This window comes from Mchenga conophoros, linkage group LG17 (assembly GCF_057382185.1).
Source record: "Mchenga conophoros isolate Kocher_MC1m ecotype Shallow Benthic linkage group LG17, M_conophoros_male_GT1.1, whole genome shotgun sequence".
Taxonomy (NCBI): domain Eukaryota; kingdom Metazoa; phylum Chordata; class Actinopteri; order Cichliformes; family Cichlidae; genus Mchenga; species Mchenga conophoros.
In genome coordinates, this window is record NC_140542.1 from 10,494,600 (window position 1) to 10,516,691 (window position 22,092).

Consider the following 22,092-nt stretch of genomic DNA (forward strand, 5'->3'; position numbering starts at 1 on the left):
ACAAATGAATAAATAAAATCCACCTGTGTGTTTGTTCTTTAGGGTTTCAGTGTGACGACGATCTGCTCGAAGTTTTTAAGACAGACTTTCAGCTGCGACTGCTCTGGGGAAGTCGCGGAGCTACGGTCAACCAATCAGATCGCTACAACAAATTCAACCTCATCCTCACTGCGTTGTCACGGAAACTGGAGCCTCCATCTACAACACCAACCATAATCTGACTTCTTCTACGCGAACACAGCAGAACAGAAAAGACAGGAAGTGATTAGTGAGCCAATCAGGATCATCAGGAGGATCACTGTTCTCTGAAGGCGCTCAGCAGCACAGCAGGCGGGAACGTTCACCTTCAGGTCAATGTGCTCTGATGGAATGTGAACCAAAGCCGGGCTCATTTCATTCATGAAAAGCTTCAGAACATCTGTGAAAACTGAACTCCTTTTTTTCAGTCCAGATGTTCACTGTCCCGTCAGGTCAGCTTTAATTATGTAGCCCAATATTACACATCCCAGGTTTGCCTGATGGCTTTTTAGAGTGAAACAGCTTCTGATTCCCTTTGTCTGAGAAAAGGATTAAGGGGAATAAATACAAATTTTAGGAAGGAGAAAGAATGAATTTACAGTACGGACAATCACCAGAAAAAAACCTTTACAGCTAAGTAGTTTCAGTCAAATAAAACACTGGAAAGCTCAAAAAATATTACCGCTGTCATGACACACTAGACTGAAAAGTGATGTCTGCACCCAAACCCCTCAGACACATCTCGCTTTTAACTTTTTTAATCAGACTGATGCAGTGGAAGCTATTTCAGGAAGTGATGTGAACACTGATCCACTTTTAAATTGATAAGTTAATATCACATGGTTGTGTTTAACTTTGCAACAGTGGATTTGAGACTAACTTAGGTAAACTGATTCATACTCATTCATGTTCGTTCATTTTCAGTGGAACAGCTGTCCATCGTTTCCAGCTGTTTTAGTCGGTCTATATCACTGTTTTGAAAATCAGGGTGTAGAGGGGGTAACAAGAAAAGGGTCTGTGTACTGTCTGTACACAAATCACTTGTGCGTCTAATTAGAATGACTGATGAGCAGCAGCACGGTGGTGCGGGTGTCATCTCACAGCAGGTGGGCCTTTGCGTGTGGAGTTTGCATGATCTCCCTGTGCTTGCATGGGTTTCCTTGCACAGTCCCAAGACATGCACTTCAGGTGAAATGGTCTTTCTACACTGACTGTAGGTGTGGTTGTCTCTCTGTGTTCAGGGTTTAAATGGCCTGGTAAAAAAATAAATAACGCCACATTGTCGTTCTCATACTGTACATTGCTCCAGCAGCTGTTTTTAGCCTTTGTCTGCAGTGCTCTCTTTAAGATGACTAACGTGTGTGTGTGTGGTCATTTCTGTCAGATGATGTTGCTCGATGTCGTCAGTGTACATTAGCAGGTTGAAAGATGTCACACCTGCGGCACCTGAACAAGTGATAGAGAAAAAGGACGGATGATTTCCAACAGTGTCAGAATTGTATTTTTGTTCTGTTTTCTGTTAGCCTCATTAGCTTTGCACTATTATGCTGGTATGTTACATAACAAATATATATAATAATCAGGGCACTTTAAATCTATGTGGCCATTTGCTACAAACACCGCTCACCCAGCAATAAAAGAGGTAAATATCTGAGATGATGAATTCTTCCACTCAGCAGGCGACAGAAGGAATCAGCAGGTAATCATTTTTTGCGAGCAGAAAGTCATGATCTGTGTGCCTGAGTAATGTGTTTGTACAGACACACACGCAGAAATAATGGAAATATGTTAATAAGCAAGACATTAAAGCTGTACATATTTAAAGCATGTTAATAATAGACTGTAAATACTTTCTGTAGATGACTGTTTAAGAAAAAAAAAACGTGCTGATAAATTTTAATGTTTATATTATTATGAACTACTGTGGTAAGATTAAATGCCATAAGCACGATCTGGAGAAGTTGAGCGTGTTACCATTGAATGTTTGCACTGTCATTGTTCTAAAATCTTCCACAAACTTCCACTGAAACAACTCCACTTCTTTTCAATGCTGCTTATTTTATTAGAACAATATTCTGAGAGAAGAAAAAAAGCATTTTGTTCACAAAGTGTCCAAAGACATTCAAAGTAAAAAGATGTGCACAACAATACGAAAAGAGAAGTACTGCAATTGGTTACAACATGGTAGAAACACAGATTTACATGTTAACATCCTGCTAAAGCACCTTGTACCTGCTGTTCTTGTATTTCTTTCTGATTTTAAATAAAAAGTTTAAACAGCTGGAAAGTATCTTTACATGGTTGCTGGATACAAAGTTTCCACAGGACAAAAACAGGAATGTGGAGAACATGTGGTTTTTGCTGGGTAGTGAACAGCACCACGCTCACAGTGTTATTAAAAAACAAACCGTTTGTACATAAAACTTACTGCAGATTTAGTATAGCGTCAAAGCTCAATTGTTATTTAGTACTTTTGCATTATATTCAGAGTTACAGCACAGTGTCCATTAGAATACACAGTTTTATGCATATATTTGGAGTCTGGTGTGTTTTCTCACTTGCAAACTGCTGCATCACTCAGCAGCTCTATAGGGACGGCACGCTCCAAACGGGCCTTGAGCCAAACCAAAGTGTAGCAGTCACATATAAAGCATCACATCTAGTTAAGGGTTTGCATGAAATGCTTACCATTCTAAATGCTCTGCAACATAAATGTCAGCAAAATTTTAATCGTATTCCTGTTGGAAGTTTATCACACTCACAACATGATTTCGCTGTCTGACAATAATGGCCTGAAGGTTATGGTGGGGTAAGTTTGAATGCTGAAACAATCAGTGGAACATTCAAGCTTCTCATATGTGAAGCTAACTGGAAGTCATATCTTGCAGTTTGTTGCAACTCGTTCATAATTGTTACACTTGACTGTCCGGCGATTAAAAACTATTAGCTGTGGTCTTCACTGCTTTAAAGCAGAAACTGGATGACCTGATATGACTGCATTAACACTGGAACAAAAAGTCATATGTACACATAAGAAAAATCACTGATGAAGCTTGGTGACGTCTTTGCAAATCAAATCAAATGTACACTGAACAAGTCCTGGAAGTATCAGTTGTAGTCCTAGATGAAGAGGGCGGGGCGAAAAGTTCAAGTAACAACATCTACAGCATTGTTCTGCACGGTTCACAGCTTCATCAAAGAAACAGATTACAACGAAAGCATGGCCACCTGCTGTTTACACTTACGTCACGTGAGATGAATCGTTGGCGGCTTTTTACGTTAAGTAGTAGGTGTATAATTTTGTTAGTCTAACAGAAGATCAAGTGGGCCATTAAAAAAAAAAAAAAAACTGGTGAATGAATTTAAAGACTACAAAATCATGCACAAAAAAAAAGCCTCTTTGCTCAAAATGAGATACAAAAAGAGTATAAAACAGTCAAGAGAAATTACTCACGCTTATTTGTTTGGTTTCTCACGTCTGCACAGGGGTCATTCAGATAGTTCACGTGTCTCTCACCTTCATTCATTCATTCATCTAGTCACTGTTTGTCAGATTTAAATGCTGTAGTACTTTCGGACAAAGTGCATCGGTTCAATTCAAAACATGTCTCTCATAAAAATGGCCGATAAACCTAAAAACAATCACCACGGAAACACATTCAACATGACAGATGTTAATATGTACAAATCATTCAATGGTTAAAAACTAACAAAAACGCACATGTGCACAAATTAACATGTTCACATGTATGGAAAGCCTATTAAGCCGGGGGGCAGGGAGGGGACAAAAAACTCATTGGTATGTGTAAATGTTTGGCCTTCCGTACACGAGTACATGTCGCTGATGCATGCGTGCTTGTCATCACATTCACATGTACAACCTATTAAATGGGAAACCTCTTCAGTCGCCCGATAGAGGTCAGGTCAGCCCAGTTGGCCGATGGGAGATGTAGTCAGGCGGAAAAGCAGACGCATCGTTTTATGCTTGTGAGAAAAATCCATCCACAGGAAAACAAGGTGAAGTTTTAAGGCAGTCTTAATTGCAAAGACACCGGAGCTCCTCCTCCTCTTTCTTAGTTTGGTGTTCAGGCACAGTCCGGAGCGAGCAGAGCTGCGGTTTGGTGAGGGAAGGCCGCCATCTGCTGGTCAACTGGTGGAATCGCAACCCAACGAGGAAAAGGAGAAGAAAGAAAAACGGAAAGAGGGGAGAGAGGGCCTGTATTTCCCCGATAGTCCTGCTATCTGTCTAATGAGCCGCACGGAGACATTAAACCGAACAAAATCCCATTCATGCTGGAACATCATGGCATTCGACACACACAGAGCTGGAGTCACATATGCACAGTCACAGGTGGAAGGAAAGAAAGAAAACTCGCACAGGATCATAGCTGAGACACATTTATGACACTTTTTTTTTTAAAAAAACAAACAAAAACCCCACATGCGACTGTAAGAGAGTGAAGGCAGGCAACGAGGAGCAGAGTGGCTCAGGCAGGCAGACACCAACACAGCACAGATAAGGATGAGGAGTGAGCAGGAGCGGGACAGGACTGACTGTTGTTAGTGGCAGCAAATGCTGGATGAGCACCTGACCCTGAAAGATAAGAAAACCCTGGCGTGGACTCTGACGTCTGCTGTTATTTTTAATTTATTTATTTAAATCTTGCCACAAGCTGGACGCAAAGTCTGGGAGAAAGTGTGTGTATGTGTGTGTGTGTGAGAGAGATACACTTTAAAAAATATGGTGAGAAATTTTTAAATAAATAAACCAGCAAGGTGGGAACAAGTTGTACTTGTGGGGCACTTATAAAAAACAACTTTGTTATTATAGGAGAAAAATTTTAAGACTTGCCCCCAAACAGTGTGTCCAGCAGATACAGAGAGTAATGTAATTTATAGAAGGGATAAGCTGATATTTAACACTAAAAGATAAATTCAAGAAATGTAAAACTAATCAGTTTATTAGGTTCACCAAGCAGAAGTGGTCCTAACCTACCTTTAAAATCCATTTCTTATATTTAGTCACATTTGTACGTGATACAGGTGACCCATCGATACAAGGTCAGAACCGGGCAGCTCGACATAAAGGCCCACAAAGTGAGCAGCGTGGCACAGAAATAAAAGATCGATGCTCAGATTTTACTGAAGCTGCTTATGATGGTTTAACAGGAAGTAGTTGGTAAAATCCGGAGCTTTCTGTAGTTTCAACATAAAGTCTTTACAATTCTCACTTAATGTCAGGACTGCATGCAGCTGAGCTTGGTGTAGCTAATAAACTGCTGTGGTTGCTACTTCCTACCCTGAAAGACAAAAATGGTCCACAGCTCAGAGGTCAGTTTGGATCTCATGTGAAGATATTAAATCCTTTATTGCTTGTTCGTGGCTTTGGCATCATCTCTTCTACCTCCCTCCTCTGAAAGCCCAGAATGCTTTGCTGCTTATGGACACGTGAGCATGCAGACATGCAAACCTCCCCGGCAGCTCGCCTAATCTCCGACCTCCTCCACCTCCCTCTCTCCCTTTTCCGCTCTCTCTCTTTCTTAGTCACCCTCCCCAGCACCAATAATCAGCAATCAGCACGAGCCCTCCACCAGCCAATCAAACCGCCCGGCCACTCTGCGGCCCCTCAGGAACCTGCAGTCACATAGAGGAGAAGAGACCGTTAACAGAAAAGCACACACGAGCTGAACCTGCTCACACTCAGCTCAAGTTGAGGATGCTCGCGTTTCGGACACAGTAGAAAAGTTCAAATGGCGAATGGAAATGAAGGATGATGTGGCGCCCTTTGCTGCGATAAACACTCTTCAGACACGACTTGCTTCAGCTTGCACAGACGCCGTTAATACCTGCGCTGCTTGGTTTTTATCCTCATGGATAGCGGTGGAAACACTGAGGGTCAGGCCAGGTTTCAATCAGTGACTCAAACAACAAACCAGGTCTACACATCTTAGTCTCCTGGGCCTAAAAAAGCTCTATAACCGGTTTAAAAACAATTAGGCTCACTAACTGCAACTCTTAATTTGTGTTGATCCTACATAAGACCCTCTGACAGAATTATAGCACATAAAAGCGCTATCCTGATTCAAAAAGGACAAAACAGTGACTAATAATTTTAATTTACTGCTTTGCTTTGCTACAAACTACAGCCTTTAATTTAAAAAAAAGATACATTATTCATTGTGGTCTGTTGTCTCAGTTAGTCCTAATCTAAAAGGCTGGACTGGACTGAAAGTTTACAGAATGTGGGTGTTCAAGCATCCTTCAATAACCTGAGAATTTGACCCACATGAGGAACAAGAATTCCTGCCTCGTCTGATGAACATGCACCAGAGCAGGCGACTCCTGTAACAACATGCACTGCCCACTCTGCAAAACTAATAGGTAGAGATTTTATCCAGATCCTTTACAGAGATAACTGATAAATCGGCATTACAATGGCACAAAAATGCATACACACACACACACACACACACACACACACACACACACACACACACACACAGAAATCAGACAGAAAGGCAAAGTAAATGCAGCATATTTCATTTCAATAAACACAGACATGTCAAGAGCTTAAAATCAAGAATTTGATCATCTCCAGTTAAAAATAACATAGACAGTAAAATAATTAGAATACATGTTAAAATAAAAATAAAGTCTTTCTAACGTATAATATAAAACAATCTTAATTCATTTGATCTAGGAGAAGAGGTGTAGCTTACATACAGCGGTGGATGCGCACACGAATGCCTCATATATTACACACAAATCGCTCAGACACCGCACGATGAGTCCTTCCTGTTTGTGCTTAGAAACATCGCAGGTATGAGAGGAAGACGAGTGATTATGGGGTTAAAAGAATGAGCGGGCGTGCAGGATGAAGGGATGGGATGGAAACGAGGCAAACAAGACGACAGGAGTCCATGCAGATGTTTCACAGTGATGTCTCTTTTCCTTTTAGTGGTGTTACACTGAGAAGCAGGCAGACATGGAGAGCATGACAGACAGAGGACAGCGGAGCCTCAGATGTAGGTGACGGCACCTTTGCTGTTTTTCTCCAGCGTGATTTCTACGTAGGAAGTGGGAACGTAGCCCTCCTCCCCGCTCTGCTTCCTCGCCCGCGTCCACCCGTCGCCTTTGTCCTCCTCGATGATGTACAACACCTGCGGGCAGGCAGACAGTCAGGACATCACGTTCTCCCACGACTCACCGGAGACGAGTTTTCAAATTGCACCATTCAAATCAAACTCAAGAGTCTCACCTCGTCTTCTGCCATCACTAGCGTGCCCTCGTTCTGACCTGAGAGTCAAACAAAAACAGGACACTTAGACCACATCAGGCTTGATACTCTGTAACCAGCTCAGTTCAGACTGCATGTGCTTACCGTCAAACGAGTAGAGCGCTTTGCAGTGTCCGATGACAGGCAGAGGGTCGTCGTCGTCGAACTCGTCGTCGAACTCGTGTGGGTCGGGGTTGGGATGTCGAGGCTGCGCTGGACCGGGCCGGTGATGAGGCGTTTGATGCTCCTGGCTGGTGTCGTCTGTGTAACTGCCCTCAGGGCTGACAGGAAACAGGCGTGAGCTTAGTGTGCACGGGACTGGTCACACTTATATTTGATTTAGAAGATAAACAAGAACCAGCGAGAGTACACATGGAAAAATGGTGACCAAAAAAGGGAAAAGGCTTTACTTTGGCCCATGAAACATTTGTACTGCTTTGAGGCAACTGTTGTTGTGATTTGGAGCTATATAAAGAAAACTGAATAAAGTTGTAGAAAATATGCTGGACAGAAAAATGAAAGGACGTGGGGGCGAGACCAGCCGCTGAATACCAATTTAAGCTGCCGCAATTAAATTCAGCAAAGTGGACAAGCTTGCTGCATCAGTTTTCTTTGATTTGATTTTTGGGCCATCTCTGAAATCTGCCCTTTCATTTCCATCCAAAGATGTGGCATCTTTTCATCCTTTAAGTCCTAACTCTGGTGCATGATTGAGATCTGATGTGTTTTCAATCTGTTTCTTTAACTTTTCTGAACAGTTAAAAACAAAGGTCCATTTTCAGTGAGGAACATAAGTCCTCCAAAGAAAAGACGGGAACATTTGATACCTCTCTCTGCCTTGAGGACCATGGTGATGGTTATCAGCGCTGTGCCTTCTGTCTCCTCTGGAGCTTTGCTTTCCCTCCACCTCAGACAACCACGTCTGTCAGTGACACGGTTCATTAGTATACATTTCAACAGGTGGCCAGAAGCTGCATGTAGATAATGACTGAGACCTTGTTGTCCCGTCTTTACCTCATTTTTGTGGATTTCGGAGCGCAGTTTCTCCATGTTACAAATGGTCTCTGATATTTTGGGCTGCAGGCTGTTGGGGTCTCCCATCTGAGGATTCTTCTCATACACGTCCTTCATCTTGTTCAGAGCATCTCTGACAGAAACACACAAGCAAACAAGCGAAGCTTATAGAGCAGACTGATGGCGATAAACAGTTCGAGGGCCATAAAAGCGAAACTGGATCCTGGATGGAAATATCTGACAGTGACATCATTTAACAGTTGTAAGATCCAGAGCAGGTTTCCTACAATCTTGCTGGTTTGGATGGCTTGGCCAGTGTCTTACCTCTGATCCATCTCTTTCTGGAGCTCTCTGTTGAGTTCATCAATCCTCTGCTGCAGTCGCTTCCTCCTCTGCTCAGGAGGTAAGTGGCTGAAATCCTCCAGAGACGGTGCCTGGGGCAGGAAAAAACAAAACAAAAACAGGATTAGACTCTGTCGCGGAATTGATTAACTTTAGATGAGTGATGCCAGAGAATGATCCCCAGAAAGCACAACAAAAGCAACAAAGCTTATTGCATTTGCTTTTTTGTTAAGATGCAATTACACCAGCGACTCATTTCCATTAGGAGCCCAGATGATGCAGCGTGAGCTGGTTTGTTGTGGAAATAAGCGGCTCAAATGTTAGAGGTGAAAGAAACAGCAGCTTTTCTAGAGCCTCTGATCCAGAAACTGTCAAAAGAGCTTCATCAGCAATTCATTTGTTCGGTTGTCATGGAAATGTTCACATTGCTGTTTTCCCTTTCTCTGAATTTTAAAGAAGACCACCAAATCAAACCTTTGATCTTCAGTAGTAAATATCCATCTAGAGTGCTTTGATGCGAGTCGCCTCATTCTTGAGACATCAGCTGGAGAGATGTGTGCCTTAATTTGAAAAAAGGGGAACTAATCAACGTGACTTTTCCACAACACTCAAAAAAAATATACATTAAAGAAAAAAAAAACATTTTCTTCCACAAAGCATGACCTAGCTAGTGAAAATAACAACACAAACAAACCTTCCTATCCATGCACCACCAGCCTTATCAGTGTGCCTCCGCCTGTGACGCGGGCTCGTGACGGTATGCAAATACTGAACTGTAACGCTAGCTAGCTGCATGCTTCACTTGCTTAGCTGGGCGACTCACACCAAAATAATCTGCAGGGATAAACAGCAGCACAGTGTAGAGGGAAAACATGAAGACTGGATTAATGTGAGCTCAAAGGGACAGCTCACACACTGTGCTGGCCTTAAAGTCCACTCATGGTGTGATGAGTCTGCTTCATCAATTCCATAGCAGAAAATATATAAAGCATGATAATAATATAAATAATTTATATATAGCCTAATAAACAGCTCTGAATGCAGCTGACAGGAACAACAGCTGTTCCTCTAAAACTGAGGAAGTCTGTATTCGTGAGGATCCACATGTACTGTTTGTACTGACAGAAAACAGGAAATCTATTCTACCTGGAGAGGAAGTGGCCAGCTAACACTACTGAGCTGTGCACTGTGTGTTGGACACTATGGGAGTCCTACATGGTGAGGTTAGATGCACTGGCACCTACATGGCCGAGTCTTCTCAACAGCACTAGTCTACACACTCACGCAGACTCACTTACCATCTTCACTGACCACTGAGCCGTCACACATTAACAAAAAAAGAAAGAACAACAGTGGATGCTGTTAGTTGTCAGAAGAGTGTTCACACTGGTTACTGGATGTGTTTACTGTGTGCGTTCTCAGTGTGGTCCAGCACCTCGTGTTTACTAAACACAGCAGCAGCGTGTGTGTCCCCCCCCCCCGTGAAACTTCCCGCTGATTGTGTTTTACGCTTTCACAGGTACACACCACTCCTGCTTGTTTTTGGTGCAAAGTTACAGCACTTTCCATAACTCAGGAGATTCTCATGGTGGGAAGATTTCTTGCTGATTCATTAAGGGACAAAGGAAAACACAAAACTAACAGAGAGCAACAAACGTACTGGTAAACTAGTTAAAAACATGTTCTTGCATCAAATAACAACATCCCAACTACCCAATGTGTGGGCAGTGACAGCCTGCAGAGCGTTTGAGTCACAGTTCACATTTAAAGGAATGTCTTGTAAAGTACTGCATCCTGCTGCTGGCTTTGTGCTACTCTGCTCTTTGACAGCAGGTGGCAGCACAACAGTCACTGATGCACAGTTCATTCTCCACATAAAGCCGGGCTTGCTGCTGCTGCTGCTGCTGCCATCTTGCTCAGGGAGGTCTGACTACAGGCTCTGACCCAGTCCTATAAAATGTCATATGCTGTGCTGCTAAATGGCTCATCGGCAGCTTCCTAACCAAGTCAAGCTCTCTTCCACAATGTGTCTTCAGTCTTGTCTCCCATCCCTCACCCCCAATCGGTCGCTGCATATGGCTGCCTCTCCCTGAGCCTGGTTCTGCTGGAGGTTTTCTTCCTGTTAAAAAAACATTTTCCTTCCCACTGTCGCCAAGAGGTTGCTCAATAAATAAAAATTAATCGTATTGACTTGATCCTGTCCTGTTTTACATTTCACGGCAGAGCCTCACAATAAAAGCAGCTGCAGAATAATATGGACCTTGCACAATATTTTATAAAACTCATACTAGGTCTACAAAAACAAGCATTTTCTAACTGAAATTTTTCATTTTAAAATGTCCTCACATCATCTGTAAAAGTAGAATGAACACCGTGCTCCAAATTCAGCAGCATAAGATTTTTTTCTTTCTTTTTTTTTTAAATCCTCTGTCCTCGTTCATACATGGCCCAGGCATGGCTGCACCTGAGCAATAACACAGGAGCGCAGATGCATTTTTTCAAAGATCAGCAGCGAGCAGTGTGTGTTATATTCACAGGCACAGTACCTGTGAGTGAAGATGGCAGATTCATGCTGGCAGACATGGAGGTAAACAAAGTACGATCCAATAACAGGGCTTCAAATTGCAAGATATTATCACGTTCCATACTGGTACTTCAACTATCCATATATCCATGAATCTACTGTTAACAGTATACTGCTTTGTTTTTACCCTGTCCAAGAAGAATAAAGCGGCTCAAAGAGATGCACTCAAAATGAATCCATTATCATAAACACTTGCTAAAATATGCCACCTTGCACATTTGTTTAAACTCTCAGATTGCATCAAATTTAGTAGACCAAACAAAAAGCCGCCAATCACAGATGAAGCTGACAGACCTGAAAGGAATAAAAGCCAATTAAAGCTGAGGACTGAAACGGAGTCTGAATGTTATTCACATGTTTGTGTTAAAACTGTGAGAGAGCAAAAAGCTCTGTTTGACAGCTGAATGAAGCCATTAGCAGAGCGACACACACACACACACACACACACACACACACACACTACAACTACAGCCTCAGACCAACATCTGCACAACACGTCTGATGTTGGCATCTCTGTTTTTATTTTGTATGCCTCCCACAAACACAACACTGCAGCCACAATGCCAAAAATACCCTCTGAATCCCTCGCACACCGACACACCGTCAATCACCAAGGATCCTCCGTCTTGGGATTAGAGCAAAATTCCATCTTATACATGAAGGAAGCAAAATAATCACACCAAGAGAAAAAAGAACGAGAGATAAAAAGAAAAGCAGAGGGTGGAGGATATGGGAGGAAGGGAAAACAGGAAAAAAAGGAGAAATGAGAAGAAGAAATTATATTTTAGGGTGTCTGCAAGTTTCTCAAGTCAAATGACAATGTATGGGCTCGATGTATTCATCAATCAAGGACAAAAGTAGTTAAACGATCCAGGTCAAAACTGAAAGTGTGCTTTTTGTGCTCATTGTGTAAGTCAAGATTGTTATCGTCCACAGAGGGCCTGCAGACAGCCTGTAGAAGAATCGAAAACCAAAAAACACATCAACCTGTCTCACTCGAACACACTACAGGCACTACTGTTTGTCTCACCCCTCTCCTCAGGCTCCGCAAATTTCGCGGGATTCTGGGAACTGTAGTCTTTATCTCAGATAGGTAGTGGCTGACGAGGTCAGAACTAAACCGGCGTGCAAGGAATAACTGGGAGGTGGACCAGGGACGAGAGGAGGAAGGTGGTGGAGGAGGGGAACAGGCGGGGGACTGGGTGGGGGGCAGGAAGAGAGGACAGAGCCAGAGGTCAGGATGACTTATTGGATTCACGGTGCAGTGTTTCTCCTGACGGCAGGTCGTTTTAGATCAGGATGAAATTCTGGGTTTTAACGATCGCTGGAACTTCTACATTTAATTCGCCGAGCCCTTTAAACCTAATAAACTTTGAAAATAAAACAGGAAGTAAGTTTATGACGCTGATTTGTTCAAAAAAAGTGACACATACACAAATACATATTCAGTTTATCTGATGGGAATGCAAACAATCCAGATGAAAAGGGTGCTTTCCCCACTCTGCTGGTACGAGCTCTGCATGCGAGTCCTTTAGTGGTTCAGCCATCATAATCCATCCACAGTCGAATCCTCTAACTCAGCACATTTTTGTTGTAGAGATCTACCAAAAACCTCCACATGCAACTCATCAAATCTCCTGAAAAATCTATCTCAATCAGCTTCTTCACATGATCGCTGGAGCCCGGCGTGGACACTGTTTATTCCAAACTGAGATCAGTTTCACTTTAACATTTTTCTGTCAACGTGGATCGGGGGAGCTCTCTGTTGAAAAGAAGTGATGTCAAATCTAAGCCACACAGTCTTTAAAAAGAAATGATGACGCTCAGATGAACCAACAGCAGGCAGTTAATGATTGATCAATACGGTCTTTATGGAGAGGGGCAAGGTCCAAGGAGTGTGTTGGAGGAAGCATTTGAGGGTGTTGTTATTGGAAAGGTGACAAAAAAAAAAGCTGCAGCTCAACGCGAGCTGAGAATACAAGCTTGATCCAGAGGAAGTGATTAAATATGGGGGAATAACATTAATAATATCTGAAAATATGCAAAAAAATGACTCTGTAAGAGAAAAATGTATGATGGAAAAGGGCAGGGACGGTTAAAATCAAATGAGCTCCTAATAAAGCTGTCTGACTGTATGTATGAAGTCTGCTAAAGAACACGCTCTAGTGCAATGTAGGTATGTAGGTCACTATGGAGAGCCCTTATAAAGATCCTACTGAGTGATGAACATCTAAGGATTATGGGTAAATAACTGCAAATTCACCTGCAAACAGAAATTTTCAGATCTTTTCTGGATGTTTTACGTTATGACACTATTATTTTTTTAGGTCTATATTTTGATTAGGGGCGATCGTGGCTCAAGAGTTGGGCGTTCGTCTTGTAATCGGAAGGTTGCCGGTTCAAGCCCCGGCTGTGACAGTCTCGGTCGTTGTGTCCTTGGGCAAGACACTTCACCCGTTGCCTACTGGTGGTGGTCAGAGGGCCCGGTGGCGCCAGTGTCCGGCAGCCTCGCCTCTGTCAGTGCGCCCCAGGGTGGCTGTGGCTACAATGTAGCTTGCCATCACCAGTGTGTGAATGTGTGTGTGAATGGGTGGATGACTGTGTATAGTGTAAAGCGCTATACAAATACAGACCATTTGATAGACTAACATGAACAGGTCCACAAGGGTGAATTATTCAACAACAAGAAGCATTCATCACTTCCTGTACCTTTGGTTTCTTCCCAAACAGCCAGAGCTTGTTCTTGGTTCTGCTCATGGGGTGTTTCGGATCAGATCGTGGCCCCGGTGCCCCGTCTCGCTCTCTGTCTCCTTTGGGCGTGTTGCTGATGGTACCATCTGAGCCCGTTCTGCTCAAATTCTGACTGAAGTCCTCGAAGGGGAAGTCAGCAGGAGGTTCAAAGCCAGATTTGAATGACTCCACAACTATTGCTGAATCCTGGGAAGTGAGGAGGAAAATAAGTTTTCCTATCTTTATCCAAACACCAACCCCACGTCTAGACAGACAGATTTCTGAAGATGCTAGCAATAACCGCTCTTTTTCCTTTCTTCCTACACTTACCCTTCGCTCGTCTACAGCCTTGGCAGCTGAAACCATTCCCTCTAGACATTTGGAGATGATGGGAATAACTCTCCGCTCTGCCTCAGCAAAGCTTCGATATGTCTCTCCAAGCTTTACCGTCCGACGTTCATCCATGTTCTGCAGATTCTGTTACACAGAGCACAGGAAATGGAATCAACACTAGGAAGTAGCCAAGTACTACACACACATAGACACACACACACAGACACACGTGCAAACCCCTGCAAGCAGATCCTTTTAATGACAAACACTGATACCTGGTTAGAAGATCAGTTAAAGCCATGTGTTAAACATTTAATGGGTCACTAACACAGAGCACTATGCTTTCACTGAAATGGAAACCTTTATACAAAGTCATTGAAAAACAATGAAAAAGAATCAGTGAGATTGTGTCCGTAAATAACAACGTGGACTTGAAGGTACAATTCCCTTCAAATCGTTTCAGTTTTATTTATATTGAGCCAAATAACAACAACAACCTCTTCAAGGTCCTTTATATTGTAAGGTAAAGACCCCTCAATAAAATCAAATGACCCCCCCAACACCCAACCCAACCCACCCCCTTCCTCCATGAGCACGCACTTGGCGACAGTGGGATGGAAAATCTCCCTTTTAACAGGAAGAAACCTCCAGGTTCACGGAGGAGGGACTATGTGTTGTGACAGGTTCTGTGTGAGGGGAGGAAGGTGTGCTGTAGAGAGAGAGCCAGAGCTACAGTTCAACATGTCTGAGTTACCTTAAAGATCTGTGGTATGGCACTGTGGAAATGTTTCCACTGCTCTGCATTGAAGCTCTGGAGCTGAGCGGCGTACTCGTTCTTGCTCTCATCAGCCGCGTGAGTGCGCATGTAGAACTGGGCTTTGGCCTGAACAGATCATACACACCAACACAACATCAACAGTCACTGATGTCCCACCAACCTCCAGTCTGTCCACATTATAAATCACATGCATCACGGTGCTACGACTAATTCTGAAGCCATAACAAATTCAAATACTGTGTTTTCCAATTTTCAAAAGGAGGGAAAAGTCACGTCATTGCATAGATCCCACAGTGCAAACAAGCCGAGGAGACTGCTACCACAGCATCTTACAGTTTAAGGCACATAACGGTGTTATTACAGGTGGGGGCTTCCTACCTTCTCCACCTCTGATTTGGTGGCGTTGATGTCATTATCTAGCCGCTCGTAGGTGATCTGGGACTTCTCTGCTTCTTTGCACTCTCTTTCAAATTTCTTTTTACTCTGAAAGGGAGAAAATAAACGCACAATTTTAAATAAATTGAGTAATCAAAAGATTATATAACATTTTCGCAGCCTCTCCATTTCATGTCTCAATAAAAAAAAATGTAAAAATAAAAAAATATGTGAATGAGAGGGAGATGAATCAGAGAGGAGGATAGTTTATTTCCTGCCAAGCCATCTGGGTTACATTACCAGTGAAGGAAACGCAGCGAATAGCTGAGACATTACAGTTCAGTCACCAGGTAGTCACCATTAAAGTCACGCAGCCCACACACTGAAACACTCGAATGGTTGTGCAGCACTGAACTCAACTAATGGGCCTCGGGCCAGGAAATGTGAAAAGATAAGAATTATTAACTTTTTTATTTACGTTTATTTTGGAGTTGTTGTGATTACAGAGAGGTCTTGTAATGAGCACTGGTGTAAAATAACTCAGCTCACGCAAGTGAATGATCTCAGATGAACAAATGCAGTCTCTCGCTCCTTCTTTCTCTCTCTTGAGCCCGTAAAGAGCCAAAAAGCAAGCCTGTCAGGGGCCAAATGCGGCACATGGGCCTTGCCTTGCTGTGGGAGGGGTTGGTCTGCACCGAGGTCTCTGTGTATGTGTGTTTTTTCAGTGTGTTTCCTGGTCTTGGCCCCTGTCTTCAGTCCCTGCAGACTGGGAAGTTTGCCAGGAAGAAGAAAGGAACCCAGCTGTCTTTTCACACTCAGAAACATGTGCTTTAATATTACAATATTACATATACATACATACATACATATATATGTGTTTATATATATAAATTAGCACAGATAGTGAAATGCTAAAATCAAATGCAAGTACCCTGAAATTGCATATTTCATTCTTGTATAAATAATGTAACGTGTGAAAGTGGGGGATAAAGTGGATCCTATTTGTCCTTCTGTTACCTTTGTTAACATATCTTACATTCCTCATGCAAACAAGTATGAGATGAATAAAGCCGGCTGTCCTGAGCAGATGATATTTACACTAAACAGTACATTTTTCTACTCAAACCTCCTCCTTCTCGCCTCACTTACATTGTCCATCTGTTTCCAGCAGTGATCCAAATGCTGCTGGGCCTTTCTGCCCTCCTGTAGATGCTGCTCATTTATGCACACACACAAACACACACAACGAGACACATTTACACAGAAGCAGAAAATACATATAAATATGTGCACAAATACAAAATTACTGGACTCTGTGTCACAGTCACATATATAACAACAATTACTTGAAGGAAGAGTTCAGTTCAGTTACTAAAGCAGTAAATGTCCTCAGCTGTACCAGACGCCTTAGTTTGTGCGATTGTCATGGAAATGAATCTGTTGACATGCATATTGAGAACTATGTGATGCACTTAAAAGTTTATAAGACTAATACTGCAGTGGCTGTTCAGCTGGGATTGTTGCCACACTGATATTAGTATATTTGTGATAATATATTATAAACGAAAGAATGGACAGCACTTCTCTGCCAGCATTAGAATCTATGCCAACCTTTCATGCTTTTCAATCCTAAATGTACAGTTACTCTGTTCAAAGATTATATTATAGATGGGAAAGACTTGAGCTGCTACGAAGGATATCACGAAGTCTCTCTAGCTGCAGCCCCACCCACCTGCTATTAAAACGTCCTGATCCTAAACCTATATGTAGTCTTTAAACATCTAAATACAAACAAAAACCACTATCATGTTGGTGTAATCCTAAGATACTACTGTCCCTACAAGAATGAGTGTTGGATTGCTATAGAGCACAAAACCAGCAGAGGGCGCTGTTTTCCCCCCAAACACATGGCTTTTAGCCTTTCACTTTTTGCCATCAGCAGATGGTGGAAAAGACAGATGGTTAACATTACATCCAACATATTTATCCTCTTAAGTAAAGCCAAGCAGAACACAAATTCATATGAAGGCGACACAGCGGATGTTAAGGGCAAACAGCAACATCCGTTTTATGACGGGAAGCAACAGTTTCTTTGACAAATGTGATCTAACAGCGAATGAGCTGAAAACAGACAGAAAAGAAAGCACATGTTTGGCTTTTGTTCAGTGGCACGCAGCGGGAGCAGTGAAGTATGAACATGTTAATGTACTCACATGCTTCCTCTCAGCTTTCAGGTCCTGGCTGTACCTCATCAGCTCGCCATAAACCCTGTGAGCCATCTCCTCCGCCACCACCTCCCTCTGACCGGCATAGTCATTAAGCTCATTGAGTATGGAGTAGAAAGACAGACATGACGTGAACCTGCAGGAGAGACACATAATTAACACGTGATTAAGACATAACATGTCCCGTGTCTTCTAGTGTACTACACGCATATGCACAAAAACATAAACTCTAAGCCAGGGACATTAAACTCATTTTACATCATGGGTGCATCTCCCTTTGATCTTAAGTGGGCCGGATCAGTGAAACTCCCTTTGTTTTTTTATAGTGTAAAGAAGTTTATCTACACATTTAGTCCTGAAATATCTTAATATAAGAAAAAGAAGTGAAACTGCAACAGCATGTCTCAGTTTTGAAAAACAAAAAAATATACGGCAGTAGTAAATGAAAGAAATGGGCCAGCACTGCTCTTTAGGCTTAAATTGTAAGAAATAAATGTGTAAAATTACAGGAAAGGATCTGGTAGCTCAATGGACATATTTAGATAGTGAAATACAGGAACCTTTCAGTCATTCCATTGTTTAATCTATTACTTAATTACATTGGTGTATTATTAATGGCCATGTGGAAGGTCTTTATCGCCTAAATGTATGAAAATGCAGTTACAACTCCAAAATTTATGCTCTTCTTTACATTTTCCATAGCTGTCCAGTGGGCCCGACTGGAGTCTTTGCTAGGCTGATTCTGATCCCTGGGCTTCAAGTTTGACACCCCGCTCCAAACAAACTACTAGAGATGGCACGATACCACTTTTTTATGTCCGATACCGATATCATAAATTTGGATATCTGCCAATACCGATATGAATCCGATATAGTGTTTTTTAATCAACAAAACTGTTTTTTTTAAATATCTTGCTGCATTTTGTATAAGTTCATACTCAAGTTTAAAACAACAACTACACTAAAGCTATTCTGTTATACCTGTATGCAAAAAAAAATATTTCATAGTTCAGCAATACTGATCAATCTAATAAACTTAGACCTACACCATCCTCCCTATTCTGGTATTTTAAAGAGTACTTAGCATAAATATTAAGCAGCCTAACTAATAGGGTACCAACTCCCAGCAACAACAAAAATAAATAAATAAAAAATAGGGAACCACCCCTCACGCTCCACCTCATGATGCTTAATTGACGTAACCAACCTTAATTTGATGCAGTGTGAAAAAAAAAATGCACAGAAATCAATTATTTTTCAAGAAATATTAAATAGATTCAACATCTTTCTTCAACAAAATTGCAGACTGCACAGATGGTACCTTCACAAAGGAAAAAGTACTATAGCTTACTAGGGTATATATATTAGACTTAATAGTCACTATATACAGTAATGGACTTCTATTTATTTTGCATCAAATTAAAACTTTGGGTGTCAGATAATTATTTATTAAAAGCTCGACATTTTAAATGAGAATAAGAAAGAAAAGTATGTCTTTGTGCCCCCTTTTCCCTGTTAATGCCCTATCGGCCCCCCTGGCTAAACTTTGCTAGATCCGCCCCTGCACAGTTACCAGCGTCAGCTACGTAGAAAAAGATCCTCGAGTAGAAAGTAATATTAAATAAATTCTAACAACAGCTGATCAAGCTTAAACGTGCTGCTGTTGTTCAGCCGCTGGTTTCCTCTTTCTGGTGCAAAGTGGGCCAAAAGCAAACTAGAGACAGGGACTCGCGACAGAAAAGCCGATCAGCTGATCGTTAAGCAGTTTCATGATTGAAGTAGCAGCAAGAAGAGGCAGTCGCTCCATATATCGTTTGTTAAGCTTAATGCAGGAATGCTTTACAAACATTCAGAGATGGACTTACACACTTGCTTTACTTCTCTCGGGATAACTTTGTCGGAGATGAAATGCCGGGTTGCTAGCGAAGCTCCAAATGCTATCCAGACCACCGACAGGTCCCGCATGCCACAGCCGCTCTATCACGTGATGCATACTGCTCCGACGTGCTAACGTTCTGAGGTGAGTTACTGCGTGTTGCAAGTTTTGTGAGGTGCTTTCGTGATATTTAATGGATCGGATTACATTTTTTATTTTTCTCCGATATCCGATCCAGTAATTTAGGTCAGTATCGGACCGATACCGATACGTAATATCGGATCGGTCCATCTCTACAAACTACATCCAAACATTCTGCACTGCTTTATTTAGTTTTTTTTATTTGTGTCATATTCTTTAGTTACATATAAATGACACTCAAACTGGTGTGGAACTCATTTTAACGTATCCCGCTGCAGTTAGAAGCTTACATACATTCATCATGGAGGTGAATGTTTTGTTAATACTAGCCTTTCAATTATTTCTGTGAACTGTTGTTGTTTTAAGGCTGAATGATTACACTGCAAACATCATTTAAATCACAGCTTTAATTTTTGCAGAAATAAATACAGGGTATACATACTTTACATGCAGCGCACCTGATTTAAAAAAAACAAAGTGACTCTCAGGAAGCTGCACCTTTACCAGGTGCTTCTGGCGTCAACAAGTTTCTGGCACAATTTCTGGTTGTTCTTCTAGGAAGGATTAGTGGAGTTAAATTGAAATGGTTGTTTTCCTGGCAACTGACTTTTAGTTGTTTTATATATTTCAGAGGCAGCCTTAATGTGTGACTGAGGTCACTGCCCAGCTGAGTCCAAGCTTCAAATGGCAGTTTGAGGTTATGCTGAGGCAGTCTACCTTCTTCATTATCATGGGTACAGTGCTCTCGTTCCTCACTTTTACACCTACAAAACAAAGTTGCATCTAAAGGTGTGACTCATCTGACCATTTAATTTCCAGAAGCTCTCAGTACTAGAGAACATGCATCTTTCTTGGACAACAGCCTATCAGTCCATGGCGATGTGAAGCTTCTTGACAGCAGACTGTGACATTGATGTTTCACTGATGTCTTGGAGGATTTTTTTTTTTCTTCTGACCATCTGAACCAACTCATCTCAGGGTGACAGCCAGCCTCTCTTTCAGACCTAAGCTAAATGGATATCCTCCCTAGCAACTTGTACTTTTCACCTGATGTTCTGCAAACATTAAACTCTGGAGCTCTCAGGCACATGGGCCCAGAAACCAGTTGGCAACCCGCTGGTCACGTCATGTCCCAAGGGAAAAATGTGTCGTTTCTGAAGGCTGTAAGCTGGGTGAAATTAGAGAGTCGCAGAGAAGCTGGTTTCTTCTACACAAACTACGGACAGCTGTGGCAATCTGCTCTTGCTAGGAGGTTTTCACTGCAGCATGATATACCTCTAAGACCAATTTCACCAACAACCTTCCACAACCGTTCACCAACCATTCAGGGAATGCACATTGTTCCCCAGTGTCCTGTGGCTACCAGGCAGTCACTGACCAGTCTCTTGGCCTGCATAACTGGAGCTTTAACAAGAGATTTCCCGACAACTGCCAGGAACCATCAACAGCCACTCACAACTGGTCAAATTATACTCATTCTTCCACAGTGCCCAGTGGTTGCCAGGCAGTTGCCAACTGGTCTCTAGGTCTGTGTGACTGGGGCCTTAGAAATGGCTCCAAGAAACATTATAGACGCGTGTGAATCTACAGTTCTCCTCTTCAGATCTGAACTGAGCACCCTGAACTTTTTTACTGTTCTTGGTCAGAACGACGAGTGCTGTGAAAAGAAAATCTATAAGAAAAGAAGCTGCAGCATTCTCCACTGCAACCACTGAACATCCAAGGTATGGACATTGAGGCTGTGGACAGCTACAGGTACCTTGGTGTTCATCTGAACAATAGACTGGACTGGACTCATAACTCAGACGCCCTCTACAGGAAAGGGCAGAGCAGGCTGTACCTGCTGCGGAGACTCAGGTCGTTTGGAGTGGAGGGCCCACTCCTGAAGACCTTCTATGACTCTGTTGTGGCTTCTGCTATCTTTTATGGCGTGGTCTGCTGGGGCGGCAGCATCTCTGCTGGGGACAGGAAGAGACTGAACAGGGTGATCCGAAGGGCCAGCTCTGTTCTAGGATGCCCTCTGGACCCAGTGGAGGTGGTGAGTGACAGGAGAACGGCGGCTAAGCTGTCATCCCTGATGGACAACATCTCCCACCCCATGCAGCAGACTGTGACAGCACTGAGCAGCTCCTTCAGTGGGAGACTGCGGCACCCACGGTGTGGGACGGAGAGATTTCGCAGGTCTTTCCTCCCCACTGCTGTCAGACTCCATAATAAAGACTTTAACTGATCAAGCACACACATCCATACATATGCAATAATACTAAGTGCAATAATCCTTTCTGTCATCGTTGTATTTTTACTCAGTTGTATATAGTATTTGTATTCTATTTTTATCTTATTGTATATTTATTTTATTTTATTCTACTGTATATAGTATTTTATTCTATTCTGTACAGT

The 22,092-nt window shown here is 42.4% G+C and overlaps 2 protein-coding genes across 8 annotated transcripts in view; one reads left to right on the forward strand and one right to left on the reverse strand.

Moving 5' to 3' along the window:
- The window catches only part of bcar3 (BCAR3 adaptor protein, NSP family member), an 82,729-nt gene extending 80,634 nt beyond the window's left edge, over positions 1 to 2,095 (forward strand). For all 4 annotated transcript variants that reach the window (XM_085251755.1, XM_085251757.1, XM_085251756.1 and 1 more), the window contains one exon: positions 43 to 2,095. In XM_085251755.1, coding sequence (XP_085107881.1) covers positions 43 to 221 — 179 coding nt within the window. In that variant the 3' untranslated portion in view covers positions 222 to 2,095. The remainder of the gene's footprint in view (positions 1 to 42) is intronic.
- The window catches only part of fnbp1l (formin binding protein 1-like), a 60,363-nt gene continuing 40,339 nt past the window's right edge, over positions 2,069 to 22,092 (reverse strand). The window contains exons 4-17 of one of the 4 annotated variants that reach the window (XM_085251766.1): positions 17,664 to 17,811; positions 16,600 to 16,662; positions 15,454 to 15,558; positions 15,052 to 15,180; positions 14,295 to 14,441; positions 13,935 to 14,171; positions 12,265 to 12,432; positions 9,949 to 9,963; positions 8,633 to 8,742; positions 8,309 to 8,441; positions 8,122 to 8,216; positions 7,400 to 7,575; positions 7,277 to 7,314; positions 2,069 to 7,178 (exon numbers count right to left, since the gene is read on the reverse strand). In XM_085251766.1, the coding sequence (XP_085107892.1) occupies positions 7,038 to 7,178; positions 7,277 to 7,314; positions 7,400 to 7,575; positions 8,122 to 8,216; positions 8,309 to 8,441; positions 8,633 to 8,742; positions 9,949 to 9,963; positions 12,265 to 12,432; positions 13,935 to 14,171; positions 14,295 to 14,441; positions 15,052 to 15,180; positions 15,454 to 15,558; positions 16,600 to 16,662; positions 17,664 to 17,811 (1,705 nt within the window). In that variant the 3' untranslated portion in view covers positions 2,069 to 7,037. The remainder of the gene's footprint in view (positions 7,179 to 7,276; positions 7,315 to 7,399; positions 7,576 to 8,121; positions 8,217 to 8,308; positions 8,442 to 8,632; positions 8,743 to 9,948; positions 9,964 to 12,264; positions 12,433 to 13,934; positions 14,172 to 14,294; positions 14,442 to 15,051; positions 15,181 to 15,453; positions 15,559 to 16,599; positions 16,663 to 17,663; positions 17,812 to 22,092) is intronic. The other 3 variants (XM_085251764.1, XM_085251763.1, XM_085251765.1) reach the window with 3 other exon arrangements.